At 41.3% G+C, this 17,138-nt stretch overlaps 1 protein-coding gene across 4 annotated transcripts; it reads right to left on the reverse strand.

Moving 5' to 3' along the window:
* Positions 1-193: 193 nt before the first annotated feature.
* LOC115583741 (intermediate filament protein ON3) lies at positions 194-15,861 on the reverse strand. Of its 4 annotated transcripts, none has more exons than XM_030420904.1 (12): positions 15,814-15,837; positions 14,170-14,291; positions 7,730-8,157; positions 3,800-4,008; positions 3,659-3,719; positions 3,305-3,400; positions 2,775-2,939; positions 2,411-2,536; positions 2,171-2,314; positions 1,530-1,606; positions 1,397-1,443; positions 194-1,256 (listed from the first exon to the last, which is right to left on the reverse strand). In XM_030420904.1, exons 3-12 carry the CDS (start codon positions 8,039-8,041, stop codon positions 1,150-1,152), a joined length of 1,344 nt encoding a protein of 447 aa, XP_030276764.1. In that variant the 5' UTR covers positions 8,042-8,157; positions 14,170-14,291; positions 15,814-15,837; the 3' UTR covers positions 194-1,149. The 4 variants fall into 4 exon arrangements, with proteins under 4 accessions (XP_030276764.1, XP_030276763.1, XP_030276765.1 ...); XM_030420903.1 differs by lacking the exon at positions 15,814-15,837 and adding an exon at positions 14,553-15,676; XM_030420905.1 differs by lacking the exon at positions 14,170-14,291 and having other exon boundaries at positions 15,814-15,861.
* Between the last annotated feature and the right edge of the window lie 1,277 nt (positions 15,862-17,138).

Here is a 17,138-nt window from a genome sequence, read left to right on the forward strand (position 1 = left end):
TGATTTTTCATAAATAGTAGCGTTAATTCTATTACATATTTAAATGAATGCATTTGAATAGTATATTTAATCATTTTCATATCTGTAATTTGAAAAATTTGTCACTTGTTTGTCACAAAAATAGCAGCTCTCTCCAAAAAATTGGTCAGAAAATGTTTTAAAGAAGCAGGAAAGTAAAACAACTGCACAGTCCTTTTAGTTCATGTTCATTTTATTTGTAATGCAATGGCAATAAAGTAATAAAGACATTTAAACCCCATGACATCTGTAGATTAAAACTACAAGTGTATCTGATGACAGCATCAAGAACGTTCTAAAAAAACACCCTCAGAGTAAAAAACTGAGCTGGAAAAGTTTGAGTTAAAGACACACAACTCTGTGTTGGATGTAAAATGCATAACAGAATATACCAAAAATGATTTTAAAAACTACATTATTCTTATATTCTAATAATCTCACCACAGATTAATTGAATACAGAAAATAATACAACGTCTACGTCAGTGTTGGTTAGGAACCAAAGAAGGTTAAAGCCCCCGACGCTACTCGGTATAACTAAAGTCTGACAGACTACAGTTAAAACGTTAGAATCTTTATATTGTAAAAATCATATCAGACACAAAAACATCTCAGCTCTATTTCCAGTTAATTAATTTTCCATGTTCATATGAATAAATGATTTTATTTTTCCATTATTCTACACTAAGTAAGTAAAAGTTAGTAATTATATGACCCGCCTGCACACAGAAGACACCTGTTAAAAAATAAAAGTGTAGATGTGTGTGTGTGTGCAGTGGTGGAAGAAGCACTCAGATCATTTACTTGTGGAAAAGTACTTATACCACGCAGTAAAAATACTTGATTACAAGTAAAAGTCCTGCATTTAAAATATTACTTTTGTAAAAACCAAAAAAAAAAAAAAAAGATATGTTAGCATAATCAGGAAAATATATTTCAAAATGTTAAAAATAAAAGTACTCAATGATTGTGGGTTAGCGTTAGATTGTGTATTAGTAAGTGATTCTAGTAAGTGGAGATTGTAGTGGAGTATAAAGTACAATATTTCCTCAAAGTAGATCGTAGCTGAAAAAAAGTATGTACTTAGTTACTTTCCACCACTGCGTGTGTGTGTGTGTGTGTGTGTGTCCTCTCAGTGAATGCTGTATCTGCTGCTGTCTCTGGTCTCAGTTGTCTTTATCAGCAGTCTTGGAGCTGGAGAGCTGCTGTTACTGTGGTAACCATTAGTACTTTTATTACCTGGAGAGAGATTACAGGAAAGAAAGAAGAGCGAAACAAAGAGTGTAATCACGTCCTAAAAACTCAATGTTGCGTCAAGATATCAGTTACGTGTCACTTCCTCAGTGCAGGTGGAGGTTCGGGCCGAGTTTGTCACTTACTGTAGCTGGAGACGGCCTGGATGTTGAGGATGGACTGCTGTCCCAGTCTGCAGAAGACGAGACAGAGAGATTAGCAGGTATATTGGGAGACACACACAGACAGTCATCACGCCTCCTGTTCTCCTCCTCTTACCTGTCCTCCTCTCCTTCCAGCAGCTTCCTGTAGGTGGCGATCTCAATGTCCAGAGCCAGTTTCACGTTCATCAGGTCCTGCAGGTGAAGAGGATGATCACACTCTCATACCGTGGAACTCTTTTTTATTACCATATTATCTGTTAACTTGCAGTACCCCAATACCACCTGAGGTCTTTTATTGCACTATAACTTACAGATTACACTAATATTCACATATATGTCTGTATTTTCTACAGTATATGTAGAGTAGATGTTGGTGTAATTTAAGTAGATCTACTAAAGAAGTGAAGTATTTAAATAGAAGTTTTAGCTACTTGTACTCAAATCTTTTCTATTCATGGTACTTTCTTCCTTTGCTACATTTCAGTGGGAAATATTTTCCTTTTTACCTCCTTACATTTTCTGACAAATTAGGATTTATGTGTAAAAAATGAGACAATTAGATTTCCTCGTAAAGGAGCAGTTCACCCAAAAATGAAGATTCAGTCATTCTCTCATTCTGATGGAAAGTCAGATGAAGTTTTGTAGCAAAACAACCTCGCAGCATTCTGCTAAACAGCTTAAGTACATGAGGACTTGTTTAAAAAGGCTCCAGAAGCAGACTGGGATCTGCCCGTCCTTCCTTCCCTCCCCCCTCACCTGATACTCTCGGAGCTGCCTGGCCATGTCCTGCTTGGCCCTCTGCAGTGCGTCCTCCAGGTCTCTGGTCCGAGCTTTGGCTTCTTTCACCGCCAGCTCTCCACGCTCCTCCGCCTCAGCCAGCTGGTTCTCCAGACTGCCACGCTGATGGAGCACAGGGACAAAGAACTCATCAATGCTGGACTAGAATCACCCAGAGAGTTATATCCTGCTAGTCTGAACACTTTTCTGTGTTCGTACCTGCGCCTTGACGGCCTCTATCTCGCTCTGCAGTCGGCTGATCAGTCGGTTGACCTCGGCCACCTCTCCCTTCACCAGGCGGAGTTCATCTCCGTACTGGCTCGCCTGCACCGACATCTGATCGAACTACAGACAGAGGAAGATTGACATTAACTGCATCACTGTTTTGTGTCTCTGAACAGTACAGAACAAGGAGATATTATGTTATCCTCAACTATATTTGATGATAAACATCAGATAAACTACTCGGAGTTAGTGAGTAAAATGTGTGTTTTGTAATCTTGGTAAACTGATCCAATTATTTGAGTATGAAAACTTAAAAACTGAGAGTTCAGGCTGAGAGTCCAACTTCCTGGGTCCTTACTTTGCTCTTGTACCAGGCCTCTGCCTCCTCTCGGCTGCGGGCCGCGATCTCCTCGTACTGAGCTTTGACCTCGGCTACGATCTGCTCCATGTTCAGGCTGCGACTGTTGTCCATCTGCACCACCACAGAGGTGTCTTTGATGCTGGCCTGCAGCTCACGCAGCTCCTGGTGAAGGAAACAAAACAGAGGAGGTACGTGACACAGAAAATATTCAATAAAAGAACTTTAGTAATTAGTGAATGGACAACTTCCAGCAATATCATAATCACGCAGTTTTGTTGTTTTAATAAACTAAAAATCAAGATTTTCAGCTCGTCCAAAAATTAAATGTCCAGGCATGTTTGTGTGAAGCTGCAGATGTTTGAGCTCTTTTTCTTGTTTTTCTAACGAAAAGCCTGACAAAAGGCAACAACAACGACAAAAGAAGAAAGATTTGAGACTTGATATCAGACTAGAAGAGAGTGCAAATAAAGAAAGACCGGAAGCCGATGAATCGGTCGTAGCAACGAGGCACGAACAGGCTGCAGTACCTCCTCATAGATGTTGCGCAGGAAGTTGATTTCATCGGTCAGAGATCCCACCTTGTCCTCCAGGTCGGCCTTCACCAGGTAGGCCGAGTCTACATCCTGAACACACACACACACAGAGGAAACATTCACTCACACAGAGATTAAACAGGACCAAAGAGTTGACAGCCATGGTAGCTGTTCAAGCCTTCCGCACACTTGGAGGAGAAAATTGATGAACGCTGAACCAACAAAAACAAGATGCATGCTGGGAATGTAGAGAGGGAAGACAATGAGGACAAAAGAAAAGGACAATAGAGCGGTTCATCTTACTCACCACACCTGTAATGTTTGAATGTGTGTGTGTGATGTACTGACCTTTTTTAGGATGACAAAGTCGTTCTCCAGATTGTTTCTCTTGTTAATCTCGTCCTCATATCTGTGACAGAGACATGACACATACTTCTTCATTACAGAGCTCCCAGCAGCATCATTTCCCACCGCGGGGGGATTATTTACTTGTGTTTGTAGTCCTCCACCAGGCCCTGCATGTTCCTCAGCTCCCCGTCCAGTTTGATCTTGTCGTTGTTGACCAGGTCCATCTGGCGCCTCAGACCCGCCATGTAGGACTCGAACAGGGGCTCCACGTTGGATCGGCCGACCCCCTGACCCTGCAGCAGCTCCAGCTTGGTCTCAAGCATCTTATTCTGCTGCTCCAGGAAACGCACCTGGACGAAATGAGACGGAAGGTGAATATAAAAGTGTTTTCAGGTACCAGAATGAAATTTATTAATCAGGTACTTTCTTCATTTACTTAAGTTGGTTCTGAAAAGGTTATTTTTACTTTTTATGGGAGTAATTTAACTTTTACTTGATTATAGAGCCCCAGTGATGGGTTTTGGATTATTAATTTAAAAACAAAATAATTTGAAGACATCATTTTTAGATCTGGGAAATTATCCTGGAAAGTTTTTTTTTTACCATTTTCTGACATTTTATAGACCAAATAATTAATACAAAAATAACTGTGTGATTAATTTGAAACATATAATCTAAATAATCATTATTGCAGCCATAGAATAATGTCCATCCTTTGGATCATCAGAGGTTAAAGAAGCGGCCTCATTCCAGCAGCTGGATGTGAATGTCAGCGCCTGACTGTACTCCTGTACCTGCACAGCTCGGGTTTCCAGCCTGCAGCCGGGTCTGTCCACCTCCTATTGTACTTCCTCCTCCCAACACAAAGCCTGCGTTCAGTTCAGAGCAGAACAATCTTCCTCTGAGACACGACCACACCACGTCTGACCTGATTGATCGGGTTACAACCCGACTCAATGGGACGGAAATGGGACAGATATCTTAAATATCCAGCGGCCCAGGACCACTGATACAGTTTAAATGGCCGTTTAAATCCCAGATGCTTTCACTGAATTCTCTTTTCAGGGTTTAAGTCTCATTAACTGTTTCAGGGATCATTTCTGCAACAACCAGTATCAATATATAATATCACCTCTCCTTCATTCAGATTAAAATCTGGTTATCATCATGCAACAAACAAAACCTTGCATGTTGTTTTGGACTCATTTCTGCTCCGCATGAGGGACGCAGCTCTTTAATGTTTCAGTGCTGTTGGGGCGACTCAGGGTTGGATTACACGAGTGATGGCAGGGTTAGTTCATTCATCAGTTGACTCGACTTTGCCTTTCAGCAGTTTTCTCTCTTCTTAACACACTGATGTCAGGTGTGTGTGTGTGCAGGTTAACACACTGATGATAAGCAGGATGTCAATTTAAAGACATTATGATTGCATTTAGTTGATTTTTCGCCAAATAACGCAGCACCAAGGAGCTTCTGGGGTTTTAATCTTCCATCAATTACTCAGAATTCTGAACTCCTGGGTTTATAAAACAGAGCAAAAACAAACTGACCTAGATTGAATAAAGTGATCCCAGGCTGAAGGCGCCTCGCTTCGCCTGGAACTGAGATCTGCTACAACTCCAAGAAGAGTAAACAGGGACTCTATTGTGTGTCACCTGTTATCTGAGGAGTCACATCAACCAGCTCATTTACAGAGACGGATGGACGGACAAGCTTTCAAATGTTTCCTGAGAGGTTTCACAATATTTTGTCTCGGAGCTCTGAAGCTGATTTGGCGGATAATTTCCAACAAAATCTGCAAGAGTTTCTGAACACAGGCCCTCGTCGCCTCACTTACTGCAAAGTCATTCTCTTTGGCAGCTTTGAGAACATTTTAAACTACATTTCCTGACCAGTTTTATTTATACAATAGTCTATTTGTGACCAACGCCTGGGTGCACACTCAGCAGTGTTGCAAAATGTATGATAATTATTGTATTGGTTCGATGATCTTGCCCTCATTACTGCAAAAAGTGCCATCGTGTTACCATTTTGTGACCCTTACATCGGTAGTTGGTTTTAGTCTGCGCTGTCTCATTTACATTAATTTCCTGACATGATCCAAGGAAGCTAAAAAAGAAGGATAGGGTCATTATATCATCTGGTTTTGGGGCTGGACTGTGGTGACGGCTGTGTTGAAGTCAATGAGGGATGCATGGAGGAGCACACTGAAACCCAACATATCTACGTCTTGTGACTGTTTTTGCAATATCTGGTCAGACCTGCAGCGTTTTGTCAATACTATCAGCTCTGTCAATCATATTGGGAAAGAAATCAGTGGTTAACCTGCTCTCTGAAGTGTGTTCTCTTATATTCTGGTGGTATTTCTTCATCAGCAGTCATATGACGTATATATGTTGGGTTTTAGTGCGTTTCTCCCATAGACTTTGATACAGCTGTCACCAGTCTGGCACCAAAGCGAGATTCAGTGATGTAATGACCCTTCCTTCTTTTTTTGGGTTCCTCGACATGATCAGAACGGCCAATTATGGATCCTACATCTCATGTTACCTCTTTCCAGCCAGTCGTGTTTGGTGTAGGCGCTGATGGTGAACGTTACTCACAAGCTCGACTATCGTTCAGCGCTCATCGCAACAACTTGGAGGTGGAGCTTTAACTTGTGTTCAAGTCAAGTTGTTTTAAAATGAACCACTTATTCCAATCAGTTATTCCATTAGCTTAGCTTTTCACGTAAACATACAAACAGGATTCCAGTCGTGCTTCTTGTAATTTAATTTTTGTAAGAGAAGGCCATTACAAAAATAGTCAGACTGATGGATACTGCCTTCCACGCATCCTCGCTGCATTTCATTTAAACAAACAAGCAAAATAACAATCTTGATAGATTTGAGGGCGTGTCCAAAATGAATTTAAATTCCTGTTCTGTAAAAATTAAACATTTCCCTGGTGGTCATAACTTGTGTACGATCATTTTAAGAGAGGTGGACCCTGTGTTTACATCATTGATGCTTGGTGCTTAAACACAGTCTAATGCATCCTGTATACCTTCCTGTATAAATCTGACATATTTGTGGTGCATTTAAATCAAACAAATCTCAAACAAAGAGGTTAGTTTTGTACATGAGGACAAACGGAGCTCGGTCCAGCGCAGCACTTTGTGTCTCTACGCCTGAAGTGTATCTCCGCTGATGTGAGAAGCCAACAATGCCTCTATTGTGAGATTGTGTTACCTGCTCCGTGAGAAAGCGGAGATGTTCCCTAAGTACGGTATCAATGTCCGGCATTATCACAGAGCCGGTCACTCCTCCTGTGGGAATGTGTGCAGGCTGTGTTCTTCAGGAACATCAACGCTGTTAGCCCTCAGATTTACAATGCAAAATGCCAGGTGAAGTTATTTGTGCAGTCGAGCTTGTACGCCTCCTGGAGGGAGTCGGACGGCAACATGAAATATACATCTAAATACATGAGGTTAGATTGTGTTATTGTTGTGACCTTGAAAAGGTTTTTCATTAAGGTTAGCTTTAGTTCTTAAAGTTGTTATAATCAGTATCATAATAATGTAACAAATGACAGTGTATGAAAACAGTGTAAAAGGTGTCTTTTCCCTCTCTGGTAATGATGAACCTGCAGAGAATTACCAGCTGAATCTTCGGCTCCCCTCAGCTTTACGGAGCTGTGCAGTCAGCTTCAGTTAAACGGCTCGCTGCTGCTTTTATGCATTTAAGGAGCAATTTCCTGAAGCATAAGGTGATGTTTGCAAAACGCTTCTTTTGACTAAATCCCCATCCGCAGCATAGAAGAGCGGCAAAGTCTCACATCACACAGAGACTGATCAGAAAAGGTGAATTACTTACATATCACTTACAAACTTTTTTTACATTTTGTACATTTCATACTTGAGAAGTACAACATCCACATTAATAAAAAAAAAATGTGACACGTTGCTAATCCTCAAATTGAAAACAGCACAAAAAATACATGTGCAAATTACTTTTAGTTGTACTTTTGAGGCTTGTCTCAAAATTGCACATAAGTATAGATCTTGAGTTCTTCAGCCTCTCAGCCCTTTACCTTATCAATGAAGCTTGCAAAGCGGTTGTTGAGGCTCTTGATCTGCTCCTTCTCGTGGCTTCGGCTCATGGACAGGCTGGGGTCGATCTCCAGGTTGAGGGGCGCCAGCAGGCTCTTGTTGACCGTCAGGGACGCCAGAGGGGTGCCCAGGCCGTGGTGGTGCCCGTTGGTCCCAGCATAGAGGGAGCTGCTGCTCAGGGAGATGCCGCTGAACCCCCCCTGAACTGGACCAAAACCGCTCAGCCTCCTCGACCCGCTGCTGCTCCGGACCGAGTTGCTGGAGCTGATCCGCTTGGTACGACTCAGACTCATGGTGGAGGCAGAGAAGATGGGGTGCACAGATGGAAGATGGAGATACGAATGGATGGAGGAAGGAGAGCAGACAGTGGAAAGACTGAGATGGAGGAAATATAGATGAAGAAGACACTCTGGAAAACAGAAGAATAAACGTTACAGTGAAATTAATCAATAAAACAGAAGACTTGCTGTACTGAGCAGAGAATGAACAGCTGAGTGAATGAGAGGCAGAGAAGTGAAACAGGTGAGTGTAAGATGTCTGAGCACAGTGAGGCATCTCAGGTGTCTCATGGCCTTTAAAGCTCCCCAGGTTGAGTCAGCGGAGGAGGAGAGAAGCTGGAGCACAAGGGAGCTGTGGTGTCAGATATCTACTGTTCTAATCCTCAGACAAAACGTAAAGAAGTTACTGTTTTCTGCTGACTCAACACATTCAATGAATTAGGAGTCAACCAATATGTTTTTTAGTTCATTTTTTGAGAGCCATTGCTGATTATTGGTATTCAGGCAGACAGATAACCCACATTTGGAACCATTATGAAAATAAATTCTCTAACACAAATTCAAGCTGATATTCCTTTAAACATATCTCTTGGTGATGGAATTTAACTAAGTACATTTACTCGAGTACTGTACTGGGCTACTTTTCTTGAGTATTTCCATTTTCTGCTACTTTACACTTCCTCTGTGCTACGTTTTGGAGGCAAGTATTTAACTTTTTTACTCACTACATTAATTCATGAACTTTATTTACTTTGCTTAACAGTTCACATGCTGCATCAGGGCCACATTAGTGCATACATAATCAGAATTAAAAACACCGATCCCAGTAATCAGAAAAATGCTGAATACGGCAACTGATAACGGTCCAGGCCAATGATCAATCAACCTACATGTGACTTTCGATACTGTAGTACATTCCCAGCCATGAACTGGAGTTCATTAAATATCAGATATGTGCACTTCAAAGGACCACCTGAGTCTCCTTGGCAGGTACAGAATGATCATTAGTCAAGCTTGACTGTTGCTAACTCACAGAACACCTTGCCTGCGGTCGGAAACGGACTCATCCCTGTCCGGACGCGAACCCCCAACCTCCGTATCTCAACGACTACGCGCATGCGCACTAAGGACATTCGAAGTCACATCTACTTAAACCGCTCAGCCATCGCGGATAACGGATCCGCCACGGTGAAAAAGGGCAGGTATATCCGGTCTGCACTTCACGTACCTGAGGAACTGACAAATGACAAAACATGGACTCAGACACACCTCTATAAAAGAACACTGCAGTGGCAATGTATCCACAATATTGCCACTTGAGGGAATTTGAGGTCATTTTGCGTCGTTGTGCTAAAAAACATTATGTCTGCCATGATGTATGCGTTTACCGTTTATTAAATGCTGCGAAACAATATGTACAGAAAACCAGCTGTGCTGAATGACTAAACTGAAACCAGTGTGTAAATATGACGGAAAACCCAAAAGACTAACGTTATAATATGACAGAAAAACATCTCGGGCGAACACACACACAAACGAACGGTTTCGTTATAACATATCGTTACATATAACTTGTATCAGACTTTCTGTTAATGTAACTTTCTACCATTTCTTCTTTTTTTTTTTACCCTGTTAAAAGGTTTTTTTTTTCCATCACATGTTAAGTTTTTCTTCACTCGAATCGAGGGTCTAAGGACAGAGGATGTACAGACACTGTACAGATTGTAAAGCCCATCAAGGCAATGTGATTGTGGGCTATATAAATACATAAAATTGAAATTGAATTAAAATTGGTTGAAAAAGTGTTTGCCTCCGTGATCCCAATTCCCTACACCTGTTCACCGGTGACTCCCATATATAGACGTAATCGCCCTAATTCCCTGTCTATGCCCCCGAACAATCATCACCATTTACGTGAATCACCAAACCCATACACAACAGATCATATTCGTAGATCAAAATTAACCACAACAAACACAATCTAATGACGTTATGTCCACCTGCCACATTTATAAAGGGCCTTACCTGCAGGCTTTAATTTCAGGGGCGGAAGATCTCGAGTGGCCCTCTCCCTCCACATGGATCATTTTTTTTCTATTGTCCCCATAACTTTATTATCGCCTCTCAACCGTTTACATATAAAGAGGAGACGCTCATTTTCATCTGGAGGAATGAATTCTTATTTCATGTGGGAGAACGCAAAATCAAGGGATTATTGAATGTTAACATTTTTCAGTCTTCAAAAATGAGGTTTCTGTCAAACTCATAAAAATCACATTCACACAGTAATATCTCACTCACACTTACAGTAACGACTCGGACACATGTGTGTAGCAACTGACCGTTAGTACTCAGTAACCCCGCTACTTTTCCGCAACGATCAGTTATGAGTGACTCCGCCGCCCGGCCACCTGCATATTCAACCACCGGCTCTAGCTGACAGCCGACACACAGACCAGCTGCATGCCGACATAGGTCTCTGCCCAACCGGGCGCTCTTAGCCGGGACCGCCTGTCAGCGGGACGCTTGTACCAGAATCAACTCGCTACACAAATTTAATGTGTTCCAGACGTATTTATAGGCTTCTACCGTCGTCCTCGTATCACTCATGGTGCCAATTATTTTTATTTGTTTACCTAATTATTAGGCCTGGCTCACAGACACAACCAGTACTCACTCGCCACATAGTTTTTACATTTGAAACTGCTTCACTTTTCAGGTCATTGGCCTCCATTTGGCTGACATGGCCTAAAAAGAATTCTCGCGGGGATCACGTCATGCACGCAGACCAGACGTCAGACCATCTAAATTTATATATTAAATGTACTTTCTCCCAACTATCTGTTCTAAAAACTGACGACGGTTTCACAAAGTCTCTGGAAAACTTTTTCACCACAACTGGGTCGACTAAAAAGAAAGACATTTGTAAGATGGCAGGAATGTTCGCTGCTAATGCTAAGGCTAATGCTACGCTTGCTAGCCAAGATAACTAGCATGCTGACCATGATGATACAGCTTGAGAAGCAAGTTTAGCTGAAACAGAGCAGGTTAATGTTACATTCTCATTAAGTTTCCAGAGGATTTGCACTTTTTAAATTCCAACTTGTATTTTGTAGCAGTTGTGGATGTCATTACAAGAATTTTATCCCATAAACATCAAATACGATGCTGCCTAAAGCAAAGTTATCCGATCCAGAGCACGAGGCGTCCGACTGTTCTGTGCGCACATACAAACAAACTGAAGTCAGTGAGCAAAGGCCTTTATATTTCACTTGTTAGACTTTGGTGCCCCCTCGTGGCAGCATTAAACATACCTTTTAGATTAATTAGATACATGTACTATTATTTAAAAAGACAAGAAAAACGTGACTCTCCTTGGATAATTTATCAGCAAAACCTTGTAAAGCGGGCGTTTTTCCATTACTGTCTCATAAATGTCTGTTGGTTTCTTCGAAATATAAAGTTAAACAATATAACATCAATTCCCTCAACACACCGACTCAAATAATGAAGTATAACACAAACTCAGAGTTCACATTGTCCAGTGATGCTACTGTCATGAACCAGCTCTGGGTTCAGACAACATATGGGAGACCACACTGAGATTTCAATAGATTAATGAAGGAGTTCACTGTACACACTAAATACCTATAAACAAAATTAAAATAAAGTATTTAGGTCAGTATAGCAATGGTGTTTGAAGTTTACAGGGTTTGTTTGTACACCCTGAAGACTGATGGGTTAAAACTAACCCAAAATGGGTGAAATTGCTAACCCAGCGCTGGGTCCAAAAGGGACAGAGTGAGTGCTGGGTTTATTATACCCAGCACGCTGGGTGAAGATTTTGACACAACAAGGGGTAAAAACTACATGCTGATGAGTTCAAGCTACCAAGAAATGGGTTACCAAGTTATCAGCATAGCTGTGGTTAAAAACAATACTAATTTTATTACCAACATTTTCTAAGAATGTAACATTTAAGTTACTTCAACATCAGTAGATTATAATTTGATATAAACTACTATTAAATGATGGAACAACAAAATACTCTTCCAAACATTCTTTTATTGGTCATGAAATGTAATTTAACTTTCACTATACAGAACAGAATTTTAGAAATAATAAGCCCCTCTCTCTGCAAACTGCAAAACTAAGACTTAAACCAGTATATGAGGAAAACTTTAACTAGAATCTCAGAAACTTGCAAAGCTGAATTTACAGAGGCTTGAACGGAGTGGCACCTCACTTAAAAACACCAGGACCCCATCATGCTTTTGGGTAGACACGATCAAACACAAAGTATGCCTTGAAGCATACGCCAACAGCTCCAAGAAGTGGCGGCTGCTCCAAAGCGCTCCCATTTATGATCACAAACCCTCACACTCCTCCCCCAGCATCAGAACATGTTGAGAATCTGTATGTACCCTTGAAAGGTACACCACCATGTTAGTTCCAGGCTGAGAAAAAAAAACACTTATACAAGTTATTACAATAGGCTAGGTTTAGCTATATTTTCAGCAGATAAACTGTATTACTGAGGGGTTCCGTCACTTTGTTCCACTGCCATTTGTCTGCCTGTCTCAATCCTCCTCTGTCAATACAGATTTCCTTTATTCTAGAAAAAAAGCAAATATAAAGGGGACCTTATTATAACAGAAACTACAAAAACAGCGTGGTATACCACATTTTCTCAAACAAAAAGACAGTATTATATTTTAAAAAAGTATTGACAATGCACTGGGGGCCAGCTGGCCATAATGTACACTTCACTCACTTTAATCTCACAAACTTAATATTATTGAGTCTCAGTTAATGTGGATCAGTGTGTTTCAGTGTCCTCAAAGTGCATTTTGTACAAGAGTCATAATATGGCTGTTGGAAAATCTGAAATACCATGTGTACTGGACTGAGACCTGTAGATGTAGGTTTCCAGGGTGTGTCTGTAAACCTTCTGTGCAATACACGTACAATATACACTCTTTATAATGGTATTCTAGGGCTGTAACGATACACCAAACTCACAATTTTGTTTTTGTTTTTTAAATTAAACATTTTATTTATGTAACATTTCAATAACTTCTGTATATGATACATGTCTGATAGTATCAGAGGCGCAGTATTGGCAAACTGAGCCAATGTGGAGGGCGTGTCCATTGTACAGTCTAATAACTACACAGGTCCTTCACTCAACTAAATGAAGAGAAATGTCCCACAAAGCAACGTTACAGAACCAAACTAAGGTAACGTAGTAACTGTAATCGTCTTTGGCAACGAGGAAAAAAATACCGCAGCTGTACGTGGAGAAGCGTCCGTCCTACCGACTCCTCCTCACATTTCTGCCCGAAAAACAGCGTCTGTCACTGGCAAAAAACTTTAGCTCACAAAATGTTTATGATGAAAAAAAAAATCTCCTTGACGGTCAGCACTTCTGACCGAGACTTCAGTGAACTTTCATGAAAATGGCCTCCGTTCTCATGAGTGAGAGAGTCAGACAGCGACCTGTTTACTGACGGTGATTATGTAATTAAGAGCGAAAAACGAAACTTTGTCACTTTCCAGGATGTTTGGTGAGTCAGGATCTCAATAACGACACATTAAAACAGCATCCATATGATTATAACTTATCTGCGGGTTTAGATTGACAGGGGAACACCTGGGAAACTCCTTGAAAACACACTAACGTCATCATGACGTGTACCGTCACGCCTCTTCAGGAGCGTCTCTGTATGAAAGGGGCTACTTATAGCTCATAAGGCTGAATCTGGACTGGAACTTGTGTCGCGATTCTCCCTTCTCTCACCGTGAGACAGGTTCGTGGATCTGAGCGTCGCGATTTCGGTTTCGATAAGCGCGTCGTTACAGCCCTATGGCATTTTAGATATTTTCTAAAACTAATCATTTATGAATTCACCATTTCTAAGCCATTGCAACTTATTTTTATTCTGATGTACACTACATAGTGTACAAAATTAAGAGAGAAAGAAAAAGAATGAGAGAGAGATAGAGAGAGGGAGGGAGATGGACACTACTTCTGGAATGTCACAAATTGAAAGAAATATAACGTGACAGACAACAAGACCCCAAAACTCTGTATGGATTGCACCGAGGATTTGTGAACCGTTCAACCCCTACACTTAACTCACCGGCTGGATATCAATGAAGGTTGTTCGACTGCTGCTGGGCCGGAACGCTCTCCTCCCGACTGTGTACGGTGCAGCTGGAAGCAGGACGGGGAGCAGCAGCAAGGCCATATCCCCTTCTTTGTCTGTTAAATTAAAATATCATTAAAATGTTACATAAAACATTTACAATCATTATTTCATGCAAGTTAGATTTTGCATATTTATTCACTGGATCAATAGGGGTCCATTCAAACTATAGATGACAAAATAGGTGTTATAAAATGCTACAGATGGCAAAAAGATGATTATGATTTCCTTAAATCTATTTCTTGATTTAAGGAATACAAATGCAAGAAATTAACTACAAGAGTTTAACGTAGCCCCAAGTGGAGGAGTTCAAGTACCTTGGGGTCTTGCTCACGGGGGAGGGAAGGATGGAGCAGGAGATCGACAGGCGGATTGGTGCAGCGTCTGCATTTGTTAAATTTGTCTTCAAAATTTACGTTTCTGTCAAACTCATAAAAATCACACTCACACAGTAATATCTCACTCACACTTACAGTAAGGGGACTCGGACACATGTGTGTAGGAACTGACCGTTAGTACTCAGTAACCCCGCTACTTTTCCCCAACGATCAGTTATGAGTGACTCCGCCGCCCGGCCACCTGCATATTTAACCACCGGCTCTAGCTGACAGCCGACACACAGACCAGCTGCATGCCGACATATGTCTCTGCCCATGTCGACGGACATGAGCCGTCAACCGGGCGCTCTTAGCCGGGACCGCCTGTCAGCGGGACGCTCGAACCAGAATCAACTCACTACACAACTCTCAAGTGTTCCAGACGTATTTATAGGCCTCTAGCGTCCTCCTCGTATCACTCATGGTGTCATTAAAAAAAATAATAATAATAAAAAATGTTTTCCTTATTATTACGCCTGACTCACAGACACAACCAATACTCACTTGCCACATAGTTTTTACGTTTGAAATTGCTTTACTTTTCAAATCATTGGCCTCCATTTGGCTGACATGGCCTAAAAAGAATTCTCGCGGGGGACCACGTCATGCACGGAGGCCTGACGTCGGACCGTCTAAATTTGTATTTTAATGCAGTTTCGCCCAACTATCTAAACTTAAAAGTGACGACGGTATTCATAATGTCTCTGGAAAACGTTTTCACTACAACTGGGTCGACTAAGAAAAACACTCGTAAGAGGGCAGGAAAGTTTGCTGCTAACGCTAACGCTAATGCTACGGTTGCTAGCCAAGATAGCCAGCATGCTAACCATGACGATACAGCGCGAGAAGCTAGCTTAGCTGAAACAGAGCACGTTAATGTTACATTCTCCTGAAGTATCCAGAAGATGTGCACTTTTTAAATTCCAGCTTTTATTTTGTTACAGTTGTGGATCTCATTTATAGCATTTTATCACATACACATCAAATATCATGATGCTGATGATGTATTATTGTGATGATTTTTTTTATATATTACGGTATTGACCCAAATATAAGACGACCCCTCTTTACAAGACCAATCTTCAGAAAAAGACTCTGATAACCAACATTCGTTTCTCAATAACAAACTCACATACGTTACCCTCCTTGTCAATCTCTTGGAAGCGGCCGCTTAGAGGACGACGATAAGCTTTTCTCTTACTGTTAGCGTTTTCAGACGGTCTTTTTGGACCGCCATCTTCGGACGTTACACTCCGTAACTCCATATTTCTTGGCTGGCTGACAGTTGTTTGGCGCCTTCGCTGTATTGACCACCATTATCTTAAAATTAGCATCATAGCTCCGCCTCAGATCAGATGTCTGTTAACTTGCCCCACTTTTGATCCACTTGGCTCTGTACAACCACCGTGCCTCTCCATTTTCATCTCCTCATCGCCTGTCACTTCTTCTCCGCTGTGATTTACAGATACAGTCTCTACAATAAGCTGGCGCCCTCTGCCGGTGCGGTCGTATAGCGACCCAGACAATTATCAGCATGTGTCAACGGTTCGACCCTGATTATAAAACGACCCCACTTTTTCACATAATTTCCATCGAAAAAAGCCTCGTCCTATATTCGGTCCAATACGGTAATACTATTATTAGTCAGGTATGTTCTGATTGGCTAAGCGGGATATAACCAAAGCCAAAGTCATCCAAGCCAGAGCACAAGAAGTCTATCTGTTTTATGTGGGCACATATAAACAACTGAAGTCAGTGAGACAGTTGTTAGACTTTGGTGCCCTCTGGTGGTAACATCAAACACACCTTTTAGATTAAGTAGATACATATACTATTATTTAAAAAGACAAGAAAAACGTGACTCTCCTTGGATGAATTATCATCAAACATTGTAAGCAGGCGCTTTTCCATTACTGTCTTATGAATGTCTGTTGGTTTCTTCTAAATATAAAGTTAAACAATATAACATCCTTTCCCTCAACGTACCTGCTCAAATACTCCAGTTATCATAACACAAATTCAGATTTCACATTGTCCAGTGATGCTACTGTCATGAATCAGCTCTGGGTTCAGACAAAATATTGGAGACCACACCGAGATTTCAGGAGTTTACTGTACAGAGTAACTATAAACAAAAATAAAAATAAAATATGTAGGTCAGTATATCAGTGGTGTTTGAAGTGTATGTGTGTGTCAGTGTAGTGCAGTCTAACAAAGACATTTAACCAAACATAACTCCTGCATGCTGGAAAGAAGAGAGAGACAGATATGTCTTGATAGCCAGGTTATAAATGGAGGAGGAGCCCTGATGTGGATCAGATTCAGGTGAGGCGTCTCCTCCCAACACACCTCCTCAGTCACCTGATAGACTTGTGTGTCTGCGTCATTGTTTCCAAAAGTTTTCAAGTTTCTGCCCATCCAGACTTGAAACACTGTTTCGGAAGGTCTTGATCCCAGAAGGAGTTTGCCAAGAGCTCAGTATGAAATACCGATGTACGTGTGGTGAGGGCCTTTTTGTTAAAAACA

Source organism: Sparus aurata, chromosome 6 (genome assembly GCF_900880675.1).
Source record: "Sparus aurata chromosome 6, fSpaAur1.1, whole genome shotgun sequence".
Classification (NCBI taxonomy): Eukaryota; Metazoa; Chordata; class Actinopteri; order Spariformes; family Sparidae; genus Sparus; species Sparus aurata.